The sequence below is a fragment of the Geospiza fortis genome, unplaced genomic scaffold, assembly GCF_000277835.1.
Source record: "Geospiza fortis unplaced genomic scaffold, GeoFor_1.0 scaffold54, whole genome shotgun sequence".
Taxonomy (NCBI): Eukaryota; Metazoa; Chordata; class Aves; order Passeriformes; family Thraupidae; genus Geospiza; species Geospiza fortis.
Window position 1 is genome coordinate 16,757,048 of NW_005054301.1, and position 24,672 is coordinate 16,781,719.

The 24,672-nt window shown below is 44.7% G+C and overlaps 1 protein-coding gene across 1 annotated transcript in view; it reads left to right on the forward strand.

The window, feature by feature from the left end:
* GALNT16 (polypeptide N-acetylgalactosaminyltransferase 16) overlaps positions 1–24,645 on the forward strand; it is a 37,542-nt gene extending 12,897 nt beyond the window's left edge. Inside the window, exons 5-14 of the mRNA XM_005417533.2 lie at positions 64–185; positions 2,170–2,257; positions 3,233–3,317; positions 4,354–4,457; positions 7,998–8,124; positions 8,976–9,068; positions 11,141–11,224; positions 12,234–12,375; positions 13,665–13,781; positions 20,862–24,645. Coding sequence (XP_005417590.1) covers positions 64–185; positions 2,170–2,257; positions 3,233–3,317; positions 4,354–4,457; positions 7,998–8,124; positions 8,976–9,068; positions 11,141–11,224; positions 12,234–12,375; positions 13,665–13,781; positions 20,862–20,999 — 1,100 coding nt within the window. The 3' untranslated portion in view covers positions 21,000–24,645. The remainder of the gene's footprint in view (positions 1–63; positions 186–2,169; positions 2,258–3,232; positions 3,318–4,353; positions 4,458–7,997; positions 8,125–8,975; positions 9,069–11,140; positions 11,225–12,233; positions 12,376–13,664; positions 13,782–20,861) is intronic.
* Positions 24,646–24,672: the final 27 nt, after the last annotated feature.

Below are 24,672 nucleotides of genomic sequence, written 5' to 3' on the forward strand. Positions count from 1 at the left end.
AGGAGGCTCAAATGTTTCCTTTCCTAACCTTCCTGCTCCTTTGCTGTCCTTTTCTCCTCGTAGGGCTGATTCGCTCTCGGGTGCGAGGAGCTGAAGTGGCGGCTGCTGACATCCTCACCTTCTTGGACAGTCACTGTGAAGTCAACAGCGAGTGGCTGCAGCCAATGCTTCAGAGAGTGAAAGAGGTGAGCACAATGTCCTGCTCTGGGATGGATGGAGCGGGCCTGGCCTCAGTACTCGTCAGGCAGGCTGTTGCAGAGGAAGGTACAGCCTGAGCTAGGTGGGTGAGAGATCCCTGATGGAATTCTGTTCTGCCACTGTGACAAGGCAGGAGGTGCAGAGTGATGGGATGCAATGCTGAATGCTGGAACCACCAACTTGTACCACTTGTCTCTTGCAGGCATTGTGCTTCCTTGTCCTGTTCACCTGTATGTAGGACAGCCCCTTGGGCAGCATACATTGTGCAATTTTTCCATGGTTTCTATCTCCCCTGCTGCTGGACCCTCCCCTCTGCCTTGTCACTGCCAAATTTTTCCTTCTATTAATGTTCCCACTGAGCTGCCACCATACATCACCTGCATGCAGGCAGCTTCCTGTCACAGAGAAGCTGCTTGTGAGTGCAGGGATGTCCCCTTTGATGGTTCACTTGGCAAAGGATTGATGGAAGGCTGGAAGAATGAAAGTGAGGCAGAAATATTAGCAGCTGTCACCCTGACTGCACTGCAGAGCTGGAGGGAGAGATCATACAGCTCTGCTGTAAGAAAAGGCAGGGAAGAGGTGATGGGAGAAGTCCTGCTTGCAAGTGGGTGTGATTGTTCCCCTCTGAGAGGAGGATCCCATGAAGTAATGGGCCTTAGGAAAAGGGATGGAGGCTTTAATGATGCTTTGTAAGCATGTCTGATTAGCTTAATATGAGGGACCAGAAGAAGGTGAAACTTCAGAATTGATGAATTAAAACCTTCTGCTTTTTATACTTGTTCAATAAAGCCCATAGATGTTTACTTTACTTATTGGTCTTTAAGTCAAGCTGCAGCAACAGCACAGGGGTTCTTAAGCAGAAAGAATCTCACTCATTTCTTTAGAGAAGGATCTAAAATGCAAAAGCCTGCCTGCTAACTCTAGTATACAAATTTTTTAGTAAGCGGATTTCAAATCAACCTATTTCTGACCTACTTTCTACATTTCTGATGTAGATCCTATTATAGATTTCAGTCTTGCCCTAACCAGTCCTGGCACTCATTGGTTGGAGTAGTGGCTGGCACACCAGGCTGCCAGGTGGGTGCTGGAGTCTCAGGCTGGGCAGACACACTCTGGCTGGGCCACCATCACAGCTCAGAGGGGAAAAAGCATGAATCCTCTTACCAAGGATGTCCCATCCTAGCCGAGTGTGGTACATCATGAGGAACTATTGCAAGGCACAAAAGGAAGGCTTGATAGGAAAGGCATGGATGCTGGCAGCTGTCCAATAACAAGGTGCTGTTTCTGGCATTCCTAGCTCAGTTTCATCTTACGTGGCAGCTGTCACAACACTGTCTTTTAATGCTCTGTCTCATGATGTTGAAAAATTGTTTGACTTGTATGAACTAAAAGGATTTCAAAAGAAAACTGCAAATGTCTATATGCCTTAATGGCAATAAAGTACTCACAATATCTTGATATTATAATGTATAAAATGTGTCATATGTATTATAAAGTTTGCACTATTAATCTTAAATGTGGGGTCTTGATTCCTAGTACTTCCTAGGTAAATGCATTATTAGCTAAATGCATTATTAGGGGTTTGATAATTTCTAGGCTGATGATAATGAGCTAATTTGGATGGCTGAGCAGAAGGTGTGCTGTCAATAGATATCAAAAGCAAGCACAAAACCCTTGGGACAGTGATTAATGCCCTGTGATTTGGGCAGGAAATAAAGAGCTGTTTCTCAGCAGCATCCATAGATGTTGGAGTCTGACTCCATTCCCCACATCCATGGAGTGCAGCTGGCTGGTACCCACCATCTCCATGTTTGGATTTAGTGGCCACATATCCCTTGCACAGCTGCCAGAACCATATTGGAGAAACCAGACAAAGATTTACATGTGCAACTTTGTGTTTCCTGATCTCTGGCAGCTTTCCTGGGCATTCAAGAAAGCCTGACCCCTTTATTCCCTCTCTTTCTCTCTCAGGATTATACCCGAGTGGTGAGTCCAATCATTGATGTTATCAGCCTGGATAATTTTGCCTACCTGGCAGCATCAGCAGATTTGAGGGGAGGTGAGTATAATGAATGGCTTATGTAAGTTTGACCTGAGGGATGGTGCATGATAAATAAGTTGTGTTCTCTTCAGCTTTCCAGGAAAATAGAGTGATGATCTTTCTGATGGGTTATCTGTCCCTTGTTCTCTGCAACTTGCAAAGTCAGATCTTTTGAAGAGTTAGAACAAAGCTCAAATAGTATTTTCCTCTTGACCTTGAATCACTGTCATAACATTTAGCAGTTTCAGGACTTAGTTAATTGATGAAATATCTCACTGTCTCCTCACTATGCTGCATGTACACTGGAGTCTGACAGGCACTTCCAGTTGCTGCTTTGATCTGCCAGGCTATCTGGTGGCATCTTCTGGAAAACATTTACACCTCTCCCCTCACAGCTGAGCCCCTTGCAGCTGTTCCTGTGTTCACCACACTGCCTGATGCCTTTCTACATCTTTTATGGCTGGGGCTCGCTTCTGCACTGCTTGCTGGCCAAAGGCTACCTGTTCTTTGGCTACCCTTAACAATGGTATAAAGTTAGTGACTGTGCTGTGCTCTACTACCCACCTTTGGCCATCTGTAAGTACATGGTAGTCTTGAAAGACATGGTGGGTACAGTGATCTGCAGGCCTTTGTTCCCAGACTATATCACAGCCTACAAAGTCCTTTATTAAAGCCTCATAACTCTGGCAGACAGGGTTTGCCTTTGGTAGAACAAACTGGCTAGAATAGAATTGCATCTCAGCCTGACAACACTCTCCTGAAGGTGTGGAGTGAAATTGAGGAGAGATCTGTAGTGCTAAGGAATGATGGTGCCAAGACAGGAGCTGGAGAGGTCTACATTAGGATAGGCTATTGCCATTTTGGGAAGACTGTGAGGGAGGTCAGGAAAGGAACTTAGGGACAGCCTGTGATATAACAGTGAGACTCTCACTGAAAGCTAGTAGTACTGTTTTTACAATAAGAAAACCAATTTGGCATGTCTTTCCTTTTCAGGGTTTGACTGGAGCCTTCACTTTAAGTGGGAACAGATTCCTATAGAGCAGAAGATGTCCAGAACAGACCCAACTCAGTCTATAAGGTACACTCTGACACATGGGGTACACTTCTCCAAATACCTTTACTAAGCCTTCACCAGTGTGGCAGGGAGAGTACAGGGACTGCCTTGCTGAGGACAAAATGCCACAGTGTTGGTGATGTTGATGACAAATTCTTCATGTTATTTTCTGAATACATTGAGGTCTATACCCTAAATGTGAGAGTACTGCTCTCTGAATTTTGTAAAAATAGTGATTATTTACTATCATGCACACTGCCTGTACAAGCCACCTCTTCTTCTGTATGTTTGTTCTTGTGTTCTCCCTAACTCAACACTCTGAATACCTCAGAAATCGCTTTGGGGTTTTTTAATTACCTCCATCTTTCAGATGAAAACTTAAAGAATGAAGCAGATAAACAGTCATCCTGCATGGGTAAAGCAGATCAGAAAGCTGAGTCTTACCTAGTAATGTGGGCATAGAATTACTCCCACTACCAAATCTGCATCTCCACAGACAAAAGAGGTTCTGTTGGCTGGAGCAGTTGTTGCCAGCCTCACTGCAGGGTATATGGCTCTGATACATGTAGAATGTAACAAATCCTGATATGAAGAGTTATGGTGCTTGTCTTTATAGGCAGACAGCTCCCTGTTTGTAATATAAAAGTATCATTTAATTCCTCTGTGTCATTTGTGAGCCTCTGTTTTGCACTCCAGAGGCAACCAGCTTGATAACAGCAGAGCAGTACATGCAGCAGCCTGTCACACCATGTCTAATTGGTGAACACAGTCATCAAACAGTGCCCATCATTCCTTCACACTGTGCATATTTGTATAAATGCAAAAGACACAGCATTACTCTTGTAGTGCTTGCAAGACCAAGTAATAAAGGCATGAGGATGATCTAGTGAGAGGCATCTCAGAAACCTGCAGCAGGCTCACATTCTGGCTCTACTGTTTTTCTCTTTTAAATGAGGTATGATTAGTGATGCCTGAACATATTGTCTGCCCTTTAAAATTAGGTTTGTGGTGCTACATATATGTGTGATTATTTTTTCTGGATTTCTGTTTTCTCTTCCAGAACCCCTGTCATAGCAGGAGGCATCTTTGTGATTGACAAGTCCTGGTTTAACCACCTGGGAAAATATGATACTCAAATGGACATCTGGGGAGGAGAAAATTTTGGTAAGCTTAGGACGTTTCAAGGGGATGACACACTAATGCAAATGACACACTAATGCAGAACTGCTTACCAGAGCTTTTTCTTTGTGAGAGATCTGATCAACATGTCAGTGTAAGGTTAGGGATGTGGTCAGGTAATCCCCAAGGGGGTCAGAGCTGTATCACTGTCAGCATAAAGTCTGTGTGGTCAGGGCTATACTATCCTGCAGGCATATGTGCTATTATACAGGAGCTTCCACAGTACAAGAAAGAAAGAGGAGCCTCCTGATGCTTAAATTGTTGCTTGTTTTTGGAGAATATTCCTCCAGTTCTTCACATCATTCTGTGTTGCCCCAGCTCTGAAGTGAGCAGCCACTCCTGCAGCCTTGTCTTATATCTGTTCCTCTCTTGCAGATAAATCTGAATTGCTCTCTCAGCGTGACAGGTCAGAGAGATATTTTTCCTAATTAAACAGTCCTCTTTGTAAATGGAGTTTGGTTACAAATAGACTCAGAATGCAAACATTTAGAAGGAGACTAGGGCATCACAAATATCTGAAGAATTCAGAGGCCCAGTGTAGTCTGTCCACTCGCATGCTGTTTTAGGGCATGGTGCTTAAACCCATCTCCTTGCACTTAATAGTGGCACAGATATGCCAGGCATCTCTCTTGGCCCCGTGTGAAGGGATGCTGCAATGTCACCAGGTGTTAATGATAAAAGCAAGATGAGTGTTAGAGGTTCATGGAGACCTCAAGTATTTGGGGCATTAATTTAGAAATGATGCAGATGGAGCTGAGAAGATAAAAGCCTTACTTTTTGTAACCAACTTAAGTAGATTTCTCTGTAGCTAACACTGCAAAAAAAAATCTGTTTCTATAGATTCCATAAATGTCACAGATATGTAAATAAAACCTTTCAAAGAAGGATTTGTATGGTGTTTCCCAGCACCTGGAGAACCAATTAGAAAGAATGAAATAGTCAGGAAGAGGAAACCTTTGTTTCTCTGAACACAGCTGGAAGAGCTGCCTCTCTCTGAGATGCTTTCTAAAACCATTAAATAATATTTTGGGCTGATAATAGACTCTCAAGGCACCACCTTTTAAAAACAAAATATCTAATAATGAGTGTTCTCTGTTTTCCCAGATCTGGATTCAGTTTTATGGTATTCGTTATATTAAAAATAGATGTGAAATGGTGCTTGCATAGGAATCTCAGCAGTCCTAGTAGCATCAGCTAAGCGCTGTGGCAGAAGTCACAGGAAGCCTTAACCCAGGCATGAAGATCCCCTCCCTTATGCCCCTCAGGAGCAAAGCCAAACTCAGCTCCTGGCCATCACTAGGCCTGCTCCAGCTGCAAAGCCAGCCACTTGACCATGCTGCCAGCCTCCGAGCTGGGACTGTGTAGAAGCTGTAAACCCCAAAGATGGAGAAGGAATATTTCTTAAGGCTTTTCTCGGTCTGCTTCTGCCCACCTGCGAGTCCAGTGTTGTAGTTATGTCAGGAGCATGATGCTAAGTAGAGCTCTCTGCCACAAGTAGCAGTAAATTATTTGCATGCTCACAGCCATTCTTCCATATAGAGCTGATCAAAACCACAGAATTGCTCCACAGAATTTGCTTCATTCTCCTTGAAATAGCTCTCGTAAAGCCTGGCAGTGGCTGGGCCAGGCTATATGTGACTCAGCCACATGTACAGGGCTTGCCAGTTTTGCCTTGTTAGGAGGTTTTTCTGTAAATTCAGTGTCTCCTGTCACTTGTCCCTCATCCTCCATCAAGTCTGTTGCTGCTGAAAGCAGAGGGATAGAAACCAACCTGGATTTGACAACAAAATGTATTCATTTTCCTTGAAGAATTCAGAATGGTTAATTTAACCTCTTAAAAACCAGTTTACCATACTTAATTGAAAACTGGGTTTTCTGGTCAGGGAAAAATATTGATAATGTTCTGAAAGATTATTTGTACTAAATACTACAATTTTGGGTGGGAAGAGACTGTTTGAATTAGGTCCTCATTTGTAGATGAGATGAGAGAGTGGTTCTGTCTAAGATGGTGTGAGAAATTCTCTCTTTGGAAATGGACATGACTTTGAAGTTACACATGCCAGACTGAGAGTTCTGGTTTTGTTGTAGGTCAAAGTGAGTCAGAAGCTCATTCCAGGAGAGCAGATGTCAGCTGGACACATCACCACACAGAAACTTACGTCTTGGGTTTTTTGTTTTTTATTTGTTCATTCCTAAAACCCTTCCTCTCTTCAAATCTGGAACTCCCTGTTAAAAAGAATCTGAAAATAATTAGCTCTGGATAAGAGTCAGGAGAAGAAAAGCCCTAGTAAAAATACTACAAAATGCAGTCTAACCAAGTGAGGTCTTTTACTGAGAAGCTGCATTAGATACACCATCTCCCCCCCCTTTCAACTCACTCTTTGAACTACCTCTCAGTATGCAGAGAGGAAAGCTATGGAGAAAGATGAAGGTTGGGAAGATGTTAGTGTGTGTATGTGGTTTCCAACTTCCATTAGATCTGGGTGCATAATTTCTTTTTCATTTCTAAGTGTCAGAGCTGCATAAATTGGGCATTACTGGAGGGAGAGCCCAGCTGAGTCAAGTTTTTGAAGTAATCAGTCTATACAATATGAAGCCCCCTTGGTAAAGACTACCAAACCACCCAGCTAATTTGCATTTTCCTTGTTTCTTCTGTTTTCATCACCACATGAATTGAAAGTGGAAAACCCCTCTGGTGTGCCAGTGATTAAAACAGTGAGGACAGACCCAAAAGCTTGAGCAAGGTCACATACCCTCTGTGATGCAAATAAGTGCCTGCACATCAAAGCTCCATGCTCTTCTAATCCTTGAGCAAAATGTTGAATCTAGCTTCAGGATAGGGTGGATTTCTTCAAGTAGCAGGATTCTCTCTGTATTTTCATAGTCATACTATATGAGACTGGTGTCTGCTCTGAGCAGTTCCCCCAGCAGAGGCAACTGCAACACAGTCAGTTGCTCTAGTTCATTAGTAATAGAGCCAACCAAAATGAGAAGAAGGAACTATTGCAGGGTGGATAGCATACAGGTATGAAGGAGAGGACTTAGCTCTAGACATTGACTCCCTGTACCCTCATCTTGTTCTGTTCTTTCCCCTTGTCTTCTAAACTCCCTTTCTTCCTCACATGAATTGCTTTACACAGTAAGGTCTTCATTTCTAATTTGACCTGTATGCAGGGATAGCAGTAACAAAGTCCAAAACAGGGGCTGTGTGTGGGAGTGGTCTCAGTCTGTTGCCAAGTGCCATCCTGAGGGCCTGACATCCTGAGCAACCTTGAAGACCTGGTCAAATGCAAAGGTGTCTCACTGAAATGACACCAAAGAGGAGCAGGACTGGAGAAGGCTTGGAGGTCCCTGAGCTGCGATGGCTGCCTCCATTTTAACAAAGGGAGGACAGTTTCTCTCCTCTCACCATGGCATTGCTTTCCCTGATTTTGCTGTTGCAGGCAATACACCTAGAGCAGAAGGGCAAGAAAATTGCCCCTCTCAGAACTGTTGCAGCTGTATGACTCTTGGGGTCTCTTCCAGAGCTCTCTTTCAGAGTGTGGATGTGTGGTGGCAGCTTGGAGATTGTTCCCTGCAGTCGAGTGGGACACGTGTTCAGGAAGCGCCATCCCTATGACTTCCCTGAGGGCAACGCGCTGACTTACATCAAGTAGGTGTTGGGTACTTCCTGGGAGCAGGCAGGCCACCTTTGTCTTGGGCATGTCTAAAGTCTGAAATCTTTGTTGTGCTTTTCCCTGGTAATGGAGAACAGCTTGTGGTTGAGCATCTGTTCTCAAGGGAAGGGTGAGCTGCTGTTTTCTGTGAACAAAACCTGTTCCCTTCTCTGCTGTTGGTATTAGTGTCTCTCATTCCTCCTCAGTCTCTGCTGAGGGGGGTAGGGAACAGGATACTAGAGAGACGCCCTGGCCATTCACAGATGCTGCTCTGTGACATGTGTGGGGGTATCAGCAGGCCTTGGACATCTGTTGTCTCTGAGCTGTACCTCCTCTAAGATAAACCCTGAGGACAACTTCTACTCCAGGACAGATGGGAAGAGAAGAGAGAAGAGATGAAGTGCTTGACAATGAAAGTGGTCAAGCGCTGCTTCAGGGCCCCAGAGAGATGGTGAAATCTCCATCAATGGACGTTACAAAACTCAACCAGTCAAGACCCTGAACAACATTACCTAATATGAAGCTAGTCTGATTTGGACAGGAGGCTAGAGGTTATACAGAGCTGCTTTCCAAGCTGAATTATCCCATAACATTATTCTAATCTGGGAAAAGGGATATACTGTAAATGAGTGTGATGGTGACAATCAGGCCCAGTGTCTCTGCACACAATCAATCTCTACCCATCCATACTGCCTACTTGGTTTTGTGTGTGGGACTGTCCCCCACTCCCTGCTGGCAGACAGGCCTTGGGTCTGCCCACGCAGTGCCTGCTCCTGGGAGGGCAGGGAGGGCGGGTTCTGCAGCAGAGCTTCTCCTCAGCACAGCATCTGTTCCCCCCTTGGTGCAGGAACACCAAGCGCACAGCGGAGGTGTGGATGGATGAGTACAAGCAGTACTACTACGAGGCCCGGCCCTCGGCTATCGGCAAGGCCTTTGGAAGGTAAGCTGCCCCAGACCTTGCTAGGAGGGCTCTGGTAAACCCCTTGGTAGCAAGAAGTAGTTTTTAGGTTTTCTCTGGGGCTAAGTGTGAGAAACAGAGGTGCTCTGAATGCCTGCCTTGCCAAGGAGGTCGTAGCTTGAGTGTCTGGCTAATGAGGTTTGCTTCTAATTCACTTAATTTTTTCCTTGGTAACCCTGCATAAATCATTTGTTAGCAGAAGGCCAAAGGGATCTGTAATGAAATCAAAAGACCAGACATTTGAAGTGGCTAGACAGGAATATTTTTCTATCACAGCATGCGGCTATTGTTGAAATGTGAGCTGTATCTTGAGCTGAAGTTCCTGTGCAGATGGAGGATCCCAGGGCAAGCTTGGCTGGCTGGCAGATGGGGCATGTTGCACTTGGTGCACTCCCCACATTCCTGATGGATGGAGGGTAGTTTGCCTGAGAGCATGGCTGATGGTAAGATTTAGAAACACAATGTGCAGAATTGTGCTTCTTACAGCACCTTTGCTAAAGCTGTTTTCAGGCCACATGAGATTCATTGTTATCAGCTTAACAGTTCTCTGTGACCCAGAAATCAGTGATGGACACCAAACCTGGGATGAGAGGAGAGCTTGCTGTCTGTGCTCTCAAACCCCTATGACTCCCAAATAAATGTAAAAAATCCCAGGAGTACTGCATTTCTGTGGGTTTTATCTGCCTGTGAACAAAAGGCTATTGTTGTACCAGTGTAGGGACTTGGCAAATGCGGTTGTATCTCAAATGTGTAGCTGTTTGCGCAGGATAATGATGCATCTCCTACTTATTTATGACAACCAGGTCACTTTTCTTGCTGTACACTTTGCTTTATTATCATGATGCATTACATATCTTCATAAAAATAGCTTTGCCTTCCTAATTTATCAGTCCTTGAGCTGACTGCAGCAGCTGGATCGGGACCACATAGCAAGTAACCCTGCTGCTTGTGAAGGAAACAGACTATTGCATATTGTGTGTGGATATATTGCTCGTGTTTTAGTGGCAAAATCTGCAGTCCTTGTTTGCACAGACTTCCTAGTGACTTTACTGGCAGCATTGGCTGAATAGAAGCTGGAGCAGAGCATAAGACTTCAGGCAATTTCCTGTTGTAACATCTCTGTGAACCTGCATTAAGTCTAGATTTTAGGGTACAAATACCTTTGACACCATCAATGACAATTTGCCCAAAAATGGACCCTCCTTCCCCTCAAATCTGGTGTGGATATAAAATCTCAGAACATTCCCCTGAGGTATGCGGCCTCATGTATATGTACAGTGGCCTCTGTGGGCTGAGGATGGAGAGGTACATGGGTATCACTGAAATTCCTTCCCAGCACACAAATGTAGTGTTACAGCCTAAAGACAAGAGTTCCTGGTTTCACTGCTCAGTAAGACTGCTGGAGGGAAATCCTCTTCTTCAGCCAGCTAAAGCCAGACAAATCAGCAGTGGGAGGACTGCCACAGCAGACAGCTACTGAGATGTTGAGTTAATCTCCCCTTTTACTCCCACACTTTCCCCAAACTGCTTAAGAACAAATAATTAAGTTCTTCAGGTCTCAGTTCTCCAACCTGAGCCTAGATCTGCTGCCATGAACTGGAGACACACTTTAGCACACACAGATAATCATCAGTATGTACCTGAGCACAAACACTTTCTGGGCCTTTTCAGGAGCTGATTTGTTGTGCAGGTTTCATGGTATGCCTCTACAGGGGCACCCAGAGGCAGAAACACTTTCCTGATCTTACAGCAGTTTTACTGCAATGTATTATTTAACAAGGTAGGACCTGGGCCCTGCCATTGCTCTGAGCCAAAGGGAGTGCAAGAGCAGCTCTCTGAAGGTGTTTGCTTTCCATTTCTATTTCTTGCCACTTACCTCTTTCCTCATCTTCACCTCAGGTCACTGCCAGTGCTCTGAGCCCAGCAACAGTTATGTGAGAGAATGAGTAATGGCAAAAAGTAATGTAATTTCCCTCAAACCTCCTGGCCAATCTTCGTTGTTCCCCTCCCTCCTGTTCACTGCCTTATTCTCAGCAAACTGCCTGTGTTTCCAGCGTTGCAGATCGAGTGGAGTTGCGACACAAACTGAACTGTAAATCCTTCCAGTGGTATCTGGAGAACGTCTACCCCGAGCTCAAGTGAGTCAGTTCTTTGCTTGTAGAAGTCTCTGAGGGATTTGGGAAGTGGGTCACAATGGGAACATGAGCCTTGACAGCAGTGGGGAAAAGAGAGACTTATGCTTGCAAAAGGTTTTCTGTGTTCTTCTTTTTGGTGAGAAACCTCCTCTGTTCTCCTGGCTTGTATTGTCACAGCTCTGCAAAAGGTCTGCCTTCTGTTCTGCCCCACACAGCTGTCCCTTGGAGATGTGCAACAGTGGTGTTTTCAGAGATGTGGGGTGGAGACAAGTGCTAATGCACTACACTCCTCCCAGTTTTGACTTGGTCTCTGCCCACTGGATACTCCTTCTGGAGGGAGTTGAGCCAAGTAGAACTGGACAGCCTCAGTGCAGAGGTTTGGGTGGTTCAGAGAAGGCTCTAAGGAATGTCAGAACCAGCTGTCCCTGTGGCTTCCCCTGCCCTGGGTCAGGACACAGAAGTATTGTGTCCTTGCCCAGCCGAGAGGCAGCCTGGGCAGAGCTGTGTTGTTGGCATGTGCAAACCAGCGCACATCTGTACAGCTCAGTAAAGGCAACACATCTTTACACCTCAGTCTGTGGCTGTGAGTGGAGGCTGAAACATCCAGCTGCAGTCTGGCCTTTACACATCTCTGCATTCCTACCATTGAGGCAAGAATATGTGTTAGCTGTGGAGAAGACTGAAAAGGGGGGAGGAAGAAGCAGAGCAAATCAGTGTGGATATGGCTTTTTGCTGGAAACAGCCTCTTTCAGAATTTTAGAATTATCACATGAAACTGCTTAGGGTACCCCTAAAGATCCTGGTATGCCTTCTGAAACAAAAGTGCCAGTCCTCTGACCAAGTTCTCACTTGATTTTTGCCTCCTCCAGATATTTCCAGTGGACAGCATAATATTGTTCATTTTCTGTCAAATATAGGGAACTGTGTTCAATCAGGAGTCAATTAAGCCATTATAGATGTGGAAGTACTTTTCTGTGTATGAACTACCATGCAACTGTCATTTTACTTCAAGGATTCCTGAAAAAGAGTTGATTCCAGGAATAATTAGACAAGGAGGAAACTGTCTGGAGTCTCAGGCACAGGATACCACAGGGAATGTGTTGGCTGGCATGGGAAACTGTAAAGGGTCGGTGAACAATCCACCTGTCACTCAGGTAAGGCAGGCTTCAGTTTGCTGCTTTGCTCCTGCTCCTTCCCTTTTAATTACGTGAATGAAGGGCCATCTCTGGTCTTGGTGAGTTACATGGAGGTGAAGGAAGGAAGAATTTGGCCCTGTAATGATTTTAGTAGTAATCAGAAAAAGAAGCCCATCTCTCAGAGCTCTGTTGGCTCAACAGACTCAGCAGTCAGGCATAGAATGTGAAGGTTTTAATCTCTCAGGGACAACAGGTGCTTAGGTACTCAGGGAGTGACAGACTCATTGAGAACCATTTTGGGGCTGTGTGTGGCTACTACCCTGGCATGTGTGTATGAGAATTTTTGGGATTAGAAACATTCCTTGCTCTGTCGGCTCAGTTGTAGCTGCAGGTGACTTGAATTGTGCTGTATTGCAGATGTGTTCCAGTATAAAGCACAAATAGGGTTTAAATAGCTGACCCCAGTGGCAGTAATATGATGCAGTTCTCCTAACTGCATTGGAGCTGTGATGGTATGTACAAGCTGAAGATCTGCACTCAGACTCTGTTGGTGACTGAAAGCAACAGGGAAGCAGCTTGAGAAAGTTAAGGGTCACAGTAGGGTATTTTATGCCAGAAAATACATATTCACATCTGTTATCACATATGCACATCTGTTAACTGTTGGAAACTAGTTTGCAGCCAGCATTCAGTGTGCCATTTAACCTGACTCATTCATTGGTCTGTGTCATTACCATTTGAAATCTTTGAAACCTACTGTATTTTGTATCTCCTCCTTGGGGAAAGTATAGTAGTAACATTTGATTGGGTCAGGTATTCATCTAGTCAGAGGAAGGAAAACATTAATCAACATGTCCCTTATGCATGCTGGTGATATATGGATATGCTTGCATATGATATGTTTTGCATTGCTTAACAATCTATAGGTCCCAGATACCTGCTAGAGCGCATGTCTGGTGTGTAAAATATGCAGGAGCAGTTGCACATTATGTATGTCAGGGCTCCTTGCATTGTAGGCCTGCATCTGTAAAGCTGCAGAGCAGAAAATTGCATGGGATCATGGGTTAATCAGACACCTCAGATAGTAAGGGGAGCCAGCTGCAGCCTTTGAAATGGTGATGATGCACCACACCTGAGCAAAAACTTCTGATCAGGTGACATCTGCTGTGGTAGTCTTCCCAGGGAGCCTTTTGTAGGAAGAGAACAAAAGATGGAGGTTTTTTAAATATCTGATAGAAAAAGCTCTCTCTCCCTCATCTGATCACTGTTGGGATCTTAATGGAACCTTTCTCTTTCTTATTCCAAAGGAGTGGATATTCAGTGACCCTTTAATTAGACAGCAGGACAAGTGTCTTTCCATTGTCTCCTTCTCTACTGGTTCTCAAATCACACTGGAAGCTTGCAGTCAAAAAGATGGCAGACAGGTGGGTAACTGTGCACCTCTCTCTCAGCAGGGGCAAACCCAGCACTACCAAAGCACATTAAAGTCCTTTCCACCTTCTGCATCTCCCTCTCTAGTGTGTTTTGTAAGTTTGGATGCATGAGACAGTGTGTGACCAAGCAGGAGGTGCAGTGTGTGGGTGTCTGCTCTGCCTGGGCCCTTGGCAGCAGGGTTGGCTCCAGCTCAGCAGTACCCCAACTTTGCTTCTTGGATGAGCTTATGTGCAGCCAGATTGGTGCATGGATGAAGCATAGCACCAAAGAGAGGTAGGTGAGGCAACTGCTTTGAGATACCTAAGGGAAAGGTGGTATGTGCTATCATTTGTTTATTTAATTTGAAGTGAGATACCTGTGTTCTTCTTTGTGCTGTCTTTGGACATGTGAGCAGACCTTTAAAACTGAGTGCATGCAACTCATTTAAGAGATACTGACTGACATAAAGCACTGCATGTTCCACCTAAACTGCTCCCTAGAGGAAAAATACACAGCAGCAATGTTCCCAACAAAATGCAGCTCTTTGACTTATGCTGTATCTAAGATGTGCATCCCTGATCTGTCACGACAAGTCAATCCTTTTGCCTTACAACACTGGGTAAGGGATGGCCTCTGCAATGGCTGGGGTGCCCTCAGCAGAGATGTGATGTGCCTTTTTATCAGAACTGGGCAAAGCACAAAAGGGAACAACACAACCCTGGCAGACAGCAGATTGGACTTGTTTCATTCCTAGTTCCCATGCTTCCCTCTATAGCAAGAGAGAACAAATTTTCTGTCATCTAAGGCTGTGCTGAGTCTGTGCTTTCTGACATGTCTGTTGTTTTGATAGCCCAAAGGTAGAAGACAGCTCAGCTTTGATCAGTTCTCACCAGCATTTTATTTTTTCAGTACTTTCTAATACTATATGAATCCTTGAAATTAGTTTTTCCTGAAAGAAAGCACTGAAATCCAGTCCTGCCCATTTATGGAAAACCTGTGTAGACTTTCCTCTGGAGGGTTGGTTAATGCAAAAATGCCTTGAAGAGTTGTCACCATGAATACACTGGGAAAACTCTGAGTTTGGATTAATCTGCAAGGGTATCCCAGGTGGGCTGTGCTTGCCTGATCCTTTTTCTTGTTGGCAATCACTCATCCCATTGCTGTATAATTAGGTCACTTAGTTTCTCCTTATGTACCTCACAGTATTTTCTTCCCTGGCAGCAGAGAGGACTTCAGCAGCTGCCAAAATCAGCTGTCTTTCCCTGCTTCCTCTGTCATGGAAGGACAAGGGTCCCTCAAGGAGGGTGGAGTCAGGCTGCATCAGAAGCCAGAAGAGAGATTAATTCACAGTAACACAAGCAGGCTTATTCTGCTGCTGGAATAGGATTTATTGAGTCTTGATGTGTTGATTATTTACAGGCTCATTATAAAGACATACACACACTTAAGAGTGTGAGCTGTTGTTTTCCATTACCTTATGTGAGCAAACTGCACTTACACCAAGACTCAACCCAGCAGATGATTTAACTAACTGACTCTAAGCTAGGATTTTGTTTAAGCATTTCAAATAATTAGAGATTGATTTGAATTGCAGCTGCCATTCTAAACTACCTTGCAGCTGAATGGATAAAGTGGGATGAAGTGGGAGAAATGCATTTGAATTTTTAATGTAATTTGGTTTTAAATGCTCTTAAACGTTGGGGTTGTTTTTGTAGTCCCAAACTCCCATTTCAGATTTCTTCTTATAAAGCCAATTCTACTTGCAATGCTCAAGTTTGTTGTGTTCCTAGGGAATGTTGTTATGGTTCTTTCCTTCCATAAACACAACAGTAATTGTTGTTAACACTGACATTAGATTTTAATTAGCTAGAAGTCAGTCATCTTGTAAACTATTCCATTCTCTTTCCTCCTGATATTTGAGAGGTTGATTTCCAAGAAAGAGCAAAGCTGGAAGGAACAAATTCCCTCAGCTGCCCTACAGCTTGTCTTGTTTCTCCATGGATACTCACAGCCCAAAGTGCAAGTGCTGGGGGAGAGCAGCGCTTCCAAACTGTGCATGAGTGTACCCACTTCTCGGTTCAAGTGGGCTTCTCAGAAAGTCAGAGGAGCTGAATGGAGGGTGGAGGGAGGGCAGCTGAGCTCCTTTGCAGAGCTGGAAATGACAAGAAAGAGCCCTCAGTATGTGATGTGGTCTGAGTGGAGGAGGGTAAGCATGGGCACCTTGCATCACACACATCACATGTACAGTGTCCTAAGCAATGGAAGTCCTGCTTGAACAGATTTCCTGTCACTGTCATCAGAGATCTGTGGTGAAAGATGTGTGGATTTTTCTGGATGTAGATTTCATGTCTGTGTCTGAGTCATGAAAAAGCAACATTTGTGACAAAAGATGGTATATGTGGTAGCTTTGGTTTTTAGTGTCCTGGGAGTAGATTGGTTAGATCATTATGACAGCATCACACAACTCCTAAAGTTGGTTTCTGCTTTCAAACATGCTGAAGCTGTGCCCATGCTACACAGCTGTTCTGCATTAAGCATCTCCCAAGGACAGATAATTTTTTGTTAATTTTGAGTGCTAAAACCAGTTCATCTGACATATAGGTAATACTCTAGCAGAGGCTTTAGAGTATTGTGATTTGTGTTTAGACTATTACCTCAAAATAAGTCTAGAATTTTGCAGGTGGGAGGGTATGAGACAGTAGTCACGCTTCAGATGATTTTTGGTGCTCTCAGACTCCCTTGGGTTGAAAGAAACCAGAAATGAAATCTATTTGGCAACATGATCCTGTTGATCATTCAACAGCAACAGCTGGCACTGCTAGCAGAAGACCAGCCAAAAGCTATTCTGCATAATCAGAACTAGATTTCAAAGCAGATGGATGTTATCCATAATGTTATTTGGAGAATAGCATTTTTAGTTGAGTGCACAATAAATTATTGCCTTCAGCTTTGTTTTTTGGCTCTGACTGACAGTAGGAGTGGTGTTTTAATTTGTGTTATAGCGAGGACAAATAGAAGGCAAAGTGAGAGTCAGACCCTAAAACAAGAGAATGAAAATGAGAAACATTGGCACAATATTTCCCAACAGAACAAGAAATGCTGAGAAATCCTATTAAACAGCTATATTTCATTAAAATGTTCTGAAGGAATGTGACCTCAGCCTGAAAATGAGGATGCTGAGTGTTCTTGTGAGACAAACATTATTTGAAATCCTGTGTCCTTTTGTATGCCATTGGGAAATTTTTCCCACTTTACTTCTCAGTGAATATTACCTGAAGATGAATGCAACTTTCTTTTGGGATACTCTATGTAAAAACAGAGAAAGCCTGTGTATTTTGAAAGCACCTGACTCAGCACCTTCATGACAATAAGCAGGTAAAACAATACTGGCAATATGCCATACCTTGAAAGTAGTTTTCAGGAGACAAGAGTTTCTTTTAGTTGTGCTTTAGTTCTACAAATTTAAGTGCTCAAAGGAAGACAGTATTTGCTGGATGCCAGTGTGAGCTTTTCCATATTCTGTCTCTACTCATATATTTAAAATTTAGTGTTCAAGACCAGCTTCAGGCTGCCCATGGCTCTGCAAATACACTCAATCACAACTTACAGCATCCTTGGCTATTTCAGTTATCAGCTCTCCATACATTTCTGTTTGAAGCATCTCAGTCCTCGTGAAAAAATTTGCCTTTCTCAGCTGTGCTTCCTGAACTTGGCCAATTCCATTGTTTCACAGTTAGGATTTTGAGAGAAACCCTGCACTGCCTGGATTACTGAGGGTTAAAAGGAAACTTTAGATTTTCCTGAAAAATTAGACTAGTGTAAACAATTTCTGCTCTTGTATATATTGGATAGAAGATGACTGGTTATTTCTCACTTTTCTCTTAGTTATTGCGTGTGGAATGCTTCTATCCAGCCACCTAAAACCAATTTGAGATGATAGATAAAAAAGAGGGAGAGAGAGATTCGCAAAAAACTGGGGGGAATTTTGAGTTGACACTGGAGAAGAGGATCAAAACACAGTATTTTGAAGAAAAAATGGATTTTTTTTTTCCTTCCTCCATCTCCACTCCAAACCTACTCTGACCAGGAAACTGTACTATCTCCATCTGTACAGGAAAGGGAGACCAAAGAGAATTTTCAAGCCAAAATTTCTCAGACTGTGCAATGCCTGTATTTTCCAAAAGCTTTCCTTACAAGTACAGCCCAGTCATAATGTCTGGGTGTAGGAGAAGAGAGGACTCCATGTAACATGTGTGCAGGAGGTGTCTACTCTATTTATTTTTTTGCTAAAGGTGGTCGTTACTGCTGTCATTTAAAACTTACCAGTCCAGGCTTCCCTTGTGGTCTGTGGAGAAAGCTGGGCCCTCCCAGAAGGGGCTTGTACCTTGGACCCCTCTGTAACTATGTCACCAGGCAACTGGTTTAGACTAAATGGCTCCTTTCTGAGGGGGCTGACAGTGGGAGATGAGTGTCCTGGCTCCTGTTCCCATCCGTTGCCACTGCTCACCCTCCTGAGAGCTCTGAGATATGATGTGTCCCTGCAGGGCAGGATGTTGGGCTGTCTTTGCTAGTCCTGTGGTCTGCAGTCAGGCCTTGTGAAAGGTTCAGGTGAAGTCAGGAGAGTTGCTCTGGTATCTCATGAAGAGCAGAAAAGCAGAGTGTCTGATCAGAATAGGTAAGATTTGTCATTCTGAAAGTAGCTCATGCATTTGAGATGAGGAGCCCTACTTTGGCTTTTACTGTTGGTATGCTTTATAACAGCTACATACATGGCACCTCCCTGCTGCCCAGATAACTCTCACCTTCTCTCCTCCTTCCCTTCCCCATCCCACCCCGCTTTACTTTGAACAAAAGGGTCTGGGGTGACTTGATATGCTGGGCTTTCCAGTGGTGTGACTCACTGAGGAGCTGATTGATGTTGTTAGCAGCAGTAGATGTGCTCTGGGGAGTGTTTGCTGCTGTCCTGCTGAGCCTGTTGCTGCAGACTCTCCCTGCAGACATCACAGTGGGTACCTGCTCTGCAGGGATGGCTGCCACAGGAGAAGGTCTCTCCTCTGAAGGAGTAACATGAGCAAGCCTCCAGTGGGGATAAGAAGAAAACCCATGTCTCTTGGTAGCTGGCCTTGTCCTCCATCTCAAATCTCAGCATATTCTTTTGCAGCAGGGTCTTTGGTGAGCTGTGGGGTGTGTGGGGGAGGCAGCTGGCAGCTTCATCTCACACATGCACAGTGGAGCATGGAGAGTGAGAATTCACAAATATAGAGAGGTGGAGAGAAAGTGGAGGGCAAGGAAGTTGGTGTGCTTTGGAGAAGGTCAAGAGGCTCTTCCCTGGGGCATCTGTGGCTCTGGGAGACACTGCTGGGGAGGCTGTTGTGCAGCAATGGCACCAGCCAGGCACAGAGCACAGCTTGCCAGGGGAAGAGATCCCCTCCTTTGCACTCCATCATTATAGCTGCTGCTGCATGATATTAACTCTTCCTCAGCTCTTCGTAGGGAGGCTTCTGCCAGATGGGAGCCAGATGGCTCTGGGACCTGTGTAGGCAGTGAGTTGCAGCAGCTGGTGAGGGTATTGTAGTGCAAAGACTGCATTGTATCTTCCTGTCCATCATCACTGCATTCCTCTGCCCCTTTCTCCATTCAAATCAGCTTCTTCCTGCTGCACAAACAGCTCTCCTTTAGTGTTGTCCTGTCAGACAGGGCTGGCAATAGTGCAAATTGATGCTGCCTTTGGTATTTAGACTTGATGAAATACGTGATACAGGAGCAACAGATTACTCTGGGCTTTGCAACTGCCCTGCCCTCCAAGACACATAACAGCTGCCAGCAATATGTGAACATAACTGAGTATCTTAAACCACACAGCATGTGGCAGTCCTTTTGCTATGCTACCCAAAAATTAAAATGTTTGTAGGTTTTGACATTGTCCAGATATTGCAGGAAATTCTAAAATTCCCTTTGCATATATTTTCTGCAATATTCTTGAGATCCATCAGTATTGTCAAACTGTTTATTTTTGTTTATCAATCTCATGAGTTAGCTAAAACATCCTCATAATATTCCTAAGCTCTTTACTGATTACTGACTGAGCACCCAGACTACAATTCTAACTGTGTGACTGAAAAGAATAAAAGGAAAAATCCCTGGAGCCTAGACCCCTCAATCTTCTCAACCTGTTGAGCTCAGCTGTGCCCCACTGGAGATGAATGACACTGCCCCATCTGGGACATCCCAAATCCACAGACTCATTTCTACTTTTCTCTTCATTATCAGTCACAGTGTTCCCAGGTTTGGGGTTTTTTTCCAGCAGGGATGGAAGGTATAGCCCTTTCCCAGCAGAATTTTAAATTCAAGGTTAGGACTTATTTTTGTTTGCTGGTAAGTAGCACAACCAAAGTGGACCTTCAGGAAAGGGTTGTATATGAGACCTTTGGAATTTGATGAATGAAGTGATGAGGGAACAATGGATAAGAGAGATCCAGTAAAACATTAGGAAGTGTGATTCTTACTTTATATGGATAGGTTGATTTCAGTGTTGGGAGACATGTCAGTGCTTTGCTTTCCCTGGATTGGAAAGCAACCATAGGAGGGTTTCAAGTTTGGTGGGCATCTTGGTATCCAGGACAGAGAATGGCCCAGAAATTGTGACTATAATATGCTTTAAAAATGCCATTACTTGCTAATTTTTGTATTATAGCATCACACAATCATAGAATACACTGGGTTGGAAGAGCCCCATCTGGATCACTGAGTCCAGTTCCTGTCCCATCACAGGATGCCCCAAGACTCACATCATGTGCCTGGGAGCATTGTCCAGGTGCCTCTTGAATTCAACCAGGGCTTGGTGCTGTGACCAGTACTGTTGTTTGCTTTCTAGATGCTTCTGAGCATCCAGCCCTGTGCTCAGCTAAACCCTGACCCTGCTTAACTGCAGCTATTGTTAGTACAGGAGTCCACTGATTTAGAGATGCTGCCCCCTGCCCAGATATTCATTTTCCCCAGCTGTTGGAATTTACTTGGGATTACCCTCAACTGGAAGTCACCATTCTGTTGGGGAATGGAAGTAACATCCTGTTTTTTCTGTCTTCTCACAGAAGTGGAAGATGAAAGGCAGTTTCATTCAACACTTTGTCAGCGGTCTCTGCCTGGATAACCAGACTGGAAGAGTGGTGACCAACCCCTGCCAAGCAGGTGTACCTGGCCAACAGTGGGAGCTTCTACAAGCAACATGATGGTAGCACAGGGATCTCCTTGTTTCTTTGTGCATGAGACTTTGGGAGCAGAGGAGATCAGGGAGGGAGGAATGGTTTTGTATGTCTGACCCTAAATGTTTTCATTGTGCTCATCAGTAAGCCACCACTTCAGCTGAGCACTTGATGGTTTTGAGCTTTTCAGAGAAGAAGCTGGGAGTGAGAGGAATCAGGACAGTTGTCAAAATCTTCCCATCTATTGTCTTAAGTTCTCCTTTGTAGCTGATGCCTGTGCACAGCTGTACCTACAGATGGAGGAGGACCCAGCCCAGTACTTGCAGCTCTCCTTATCCTTTCCTTTCTCTGCATCCAGAGTCCACAACCTTCAGTCCAGCAGCTTAGGCTATGCTTGTACAAACACTGGTAGCTCTTTGGCTTCCCTGCCTTTTTGCTCTAACATCATGCATCGTTTATGCGTATGTCTCTCAGTGAGGACTGGCCAGAAGAGTCATCATGATCAATGGAGAGGCTGGGAAGGAGCTAGCAGATCCTGGGGGCAGGTTTGTCACCTCTTTTTGGTGGGGTCATTCCTTCCTCTGCCCACACAAGCTGCCCTACAGCCAAATGTTCTGAGGCTAGGCAGTGCTGACAAGAGAGCTTGAAAAGGGACAATCTGTTTTACCAGCCTAACCAGGGATTGTTTCAGAGACTATTCCCTGTTCAAGTCTTCCTTCCAGCTTTTTTATGTGTGGAATGCCAGCCCAGCCTCCAAGAGTGGCCCAATCCTGCAGGTTCAGGGTACCACGTTCTGGTGGAGCGAGTCAGAGACAGGTGCCAACCCTTGGGGATGTTAGGGGAGCTGGCACTGTTCTCTGGCTGCTCTTCCCGGTGCTGCCAGCCACTGCCCACTGCAGCCCACACCAAAGGTGGTGCACAGAGCTGCGTGGGCAGCACACACAGACAGAGGTGCTGTACATGGCTCAGGCTGTGGCAGGAGCCCACCCAGATCCCCACTGTGAGAGACAGAAGGGGTCAGCCCCTAGGTCATAGCAGACTTCTTGCTGCTGGCTGGGCAGGGCCACAGTTCTCATGCTTGTCTCTCCAGCTCTGCATAGCCCCTGTGAACAGAGCCTGGCATGACAAACCACCCACTCCCTTGTCTAGTTGCTTTTCCTTCTCTCTTTGAGAAAGACAAAAGGGACAAAGACAAAACCCCAAAAGGGTTGGGGCTGCTCTGCTTTTGACACCCCTCTCTCTTCCTGATAAGCACCTTGGGGAGAGGTTAACTGGTGAAGCTGAAACTGCCCCCTGCACAAATGCTGCCACAGTGTAGGGCTGCCCTGAGAGAGGCTCCTTTGTGTTCTGGAAGTACCAAAGGCACTGGTGGTCTCTAGCTAGCATCCCAATCCTGCTCCCAGTTACTAGTCAGCTCTAGCCATATGTGGGTTTTCAAACCTGCCAAGGGATGCTTACCTATACAGATAAAGTCCCCATAACTTTACCTTCTCCTAACTAGATCTGTTAAATTTTTCCTCTTGAGACTGATTTTGTAAACTAACCCTCCTTTCTAAGAACCTGACAGGGGAACCAGATGGTGGGACCATCTTCATTAGGCAATTGCTTGCCTGGATCCTTTCTGATCTGTGTACAAGAAACAGGTTGTTCATTTGGATTCTGAACAGCTGTTTGCTTTTGATCATGTTTGTATCTGTTTTTAATTTTTTCTCTTAGCTTGGTATTAGCCCAAATATTTGACAAAAGAACAGATAATGTTCTTCATACATTGCATGTGCTTAGTGTGAAAACTGGACAGTGTTTTTTGTTCTTGGTTTAAAAAAATTAAATCCATCGTGTGGCAGGAGCTGTTATCCTGTCTCCCCCTTCACTTTGATATCGGATCCCCATCTCAGCCCTGATTAGCCAGAAGAATGACCTTCCTGCACTGTGAAAACTCACAAGGGAGTTCCTTTTGATCCTTGCAGAATGGTGCAGCTGCTCTTCTCTGTGGAAATGAGGGCACTGACTCTGCAGTGATTTCTCTGCCCCTGTATAGAGATGCTTTGGGCCAGAGCCACTGAGGTTAGGAGAGGGCAGAGAAGGAAGGAAAATAGCCTAGGAATGGAATGAGAGTGGGCCAGACAGACCCATTGAGGGCAGAGATGCCACCCTATTAGCTACTGCATTTTAAACAAGGATATACAGGAAATGGTCCTTTCAGAATAGCATCATTATGCAGTAGGAGACAGGAACAGTCAAGTTCTTACCTACCCGACTTGAAAAATATTGATGCAAAAATATCTGCAAAGGACAGATGAAGGGCCACTGAGCAGGTACTATATGTAAGCTCTGTATACAATGAAGTGTGAAAGGATTACATGTTTTCATCAAAGCACAGCCCAAGTGGGACATTTGACCTCCTCCCATTTCACTCTCCAGCAGCTTTTGTGCTGCAGCTAACAGCATGTTCACTCCTCTACCAGGTACTGCCTCCTTCCTCCCTGCTCCCACTGTGTGTGTGCAGCTTTCTTGCAGTTCCTCCTTCATAACCACTCTGGGACCAGGACCCAGCTCCTCTACAAACAATGCTCCTGACTGCTGCAGACCACAGAAGCTCTGCTTATTTACAGTCCCCAAGCTCTGGGCCAGCCCTCATGCAAAGGGCTCTTGTCAGCACGGTGGCTGCTGCCTTTGGCTGTGTGTTTGGCCCCCATGCTGGAGGTTGCTGACTGCTCCTGGGGCAGACACACCAGGACTGGCTGTGTTGATTTATTTGTGCCTCTCTTCCTACTGCTCTCCTGGCAGAGTGTGAACTGGCATCCTTCTGGGCTCTAAGCTGGGCCTGCTGAAGATGGGACACTCCTTCTTCAGGTGCTGTGGCCTGTGGGAGGAAAGGGCAAAGGTGGACATACGCTAGATGTCAATAACTTAAATTGCTTGTGAAGTTTGGAGTTTCATTTTTTAATTCTACCTGGTTTTGGAAATTTTTGCCTGAGGTCACGTCCCAACTGCTCACTCTTCTGTCAGCCAAAGCATTGCTTTAGCTCAACACAGAGGTCCCCACACATCATCTTTTGGAAGCTGTTGGTTTCCAATGTATTTTAGCAGTTGCTGAAAAAGAGGTACATTACAAAAGGCTGCTATCAAGTGTGAGCTAACTGAACTTCTTCTTGGAATAAACAAAGTCTTGTTCAAACTCATTATTAGCATACTCTACATTTCCCTAGCACTGAAGGGAAGGAAGAACAATGTTATCTCTATTTTTCCCCAAGGTCCACCCAGTGCCATGTTTTGTAACAGGTGTCTGTTAGCATTTCTTCAAACAAGCTGATTATTTGTAACAGTCAGACCAAGCAGCTGCTCACCTTTGTTTTCCTGTTTACTTTAGACAGCCCCTAGACTGTCAGGACAGAGAATTTGCATTGGTAATACCCTTAAAGAAAGCTGTTACTGTATCAGAGCATCCACTGTAATTTCCTGTGCTGTGAACCAATGGGAGTTTATTTAAGAGGAGCTGAATCTACTGTTGTACAGAAATCGGATTCAAAAGGTTTATTTTTCCCACTCACTTGTAAGTTGCACTTTGCCAGATGTAATTTATGTGGAACCCAGATTAGTTTTCCTTTTTCTTCAAAAAAAAGCATGTGCCAGAATCTGTTTAATGCCTGGAATAAAATCCATTTTGAAATAAGTGTTTCAGCCTGTTCTTATTCTCCCT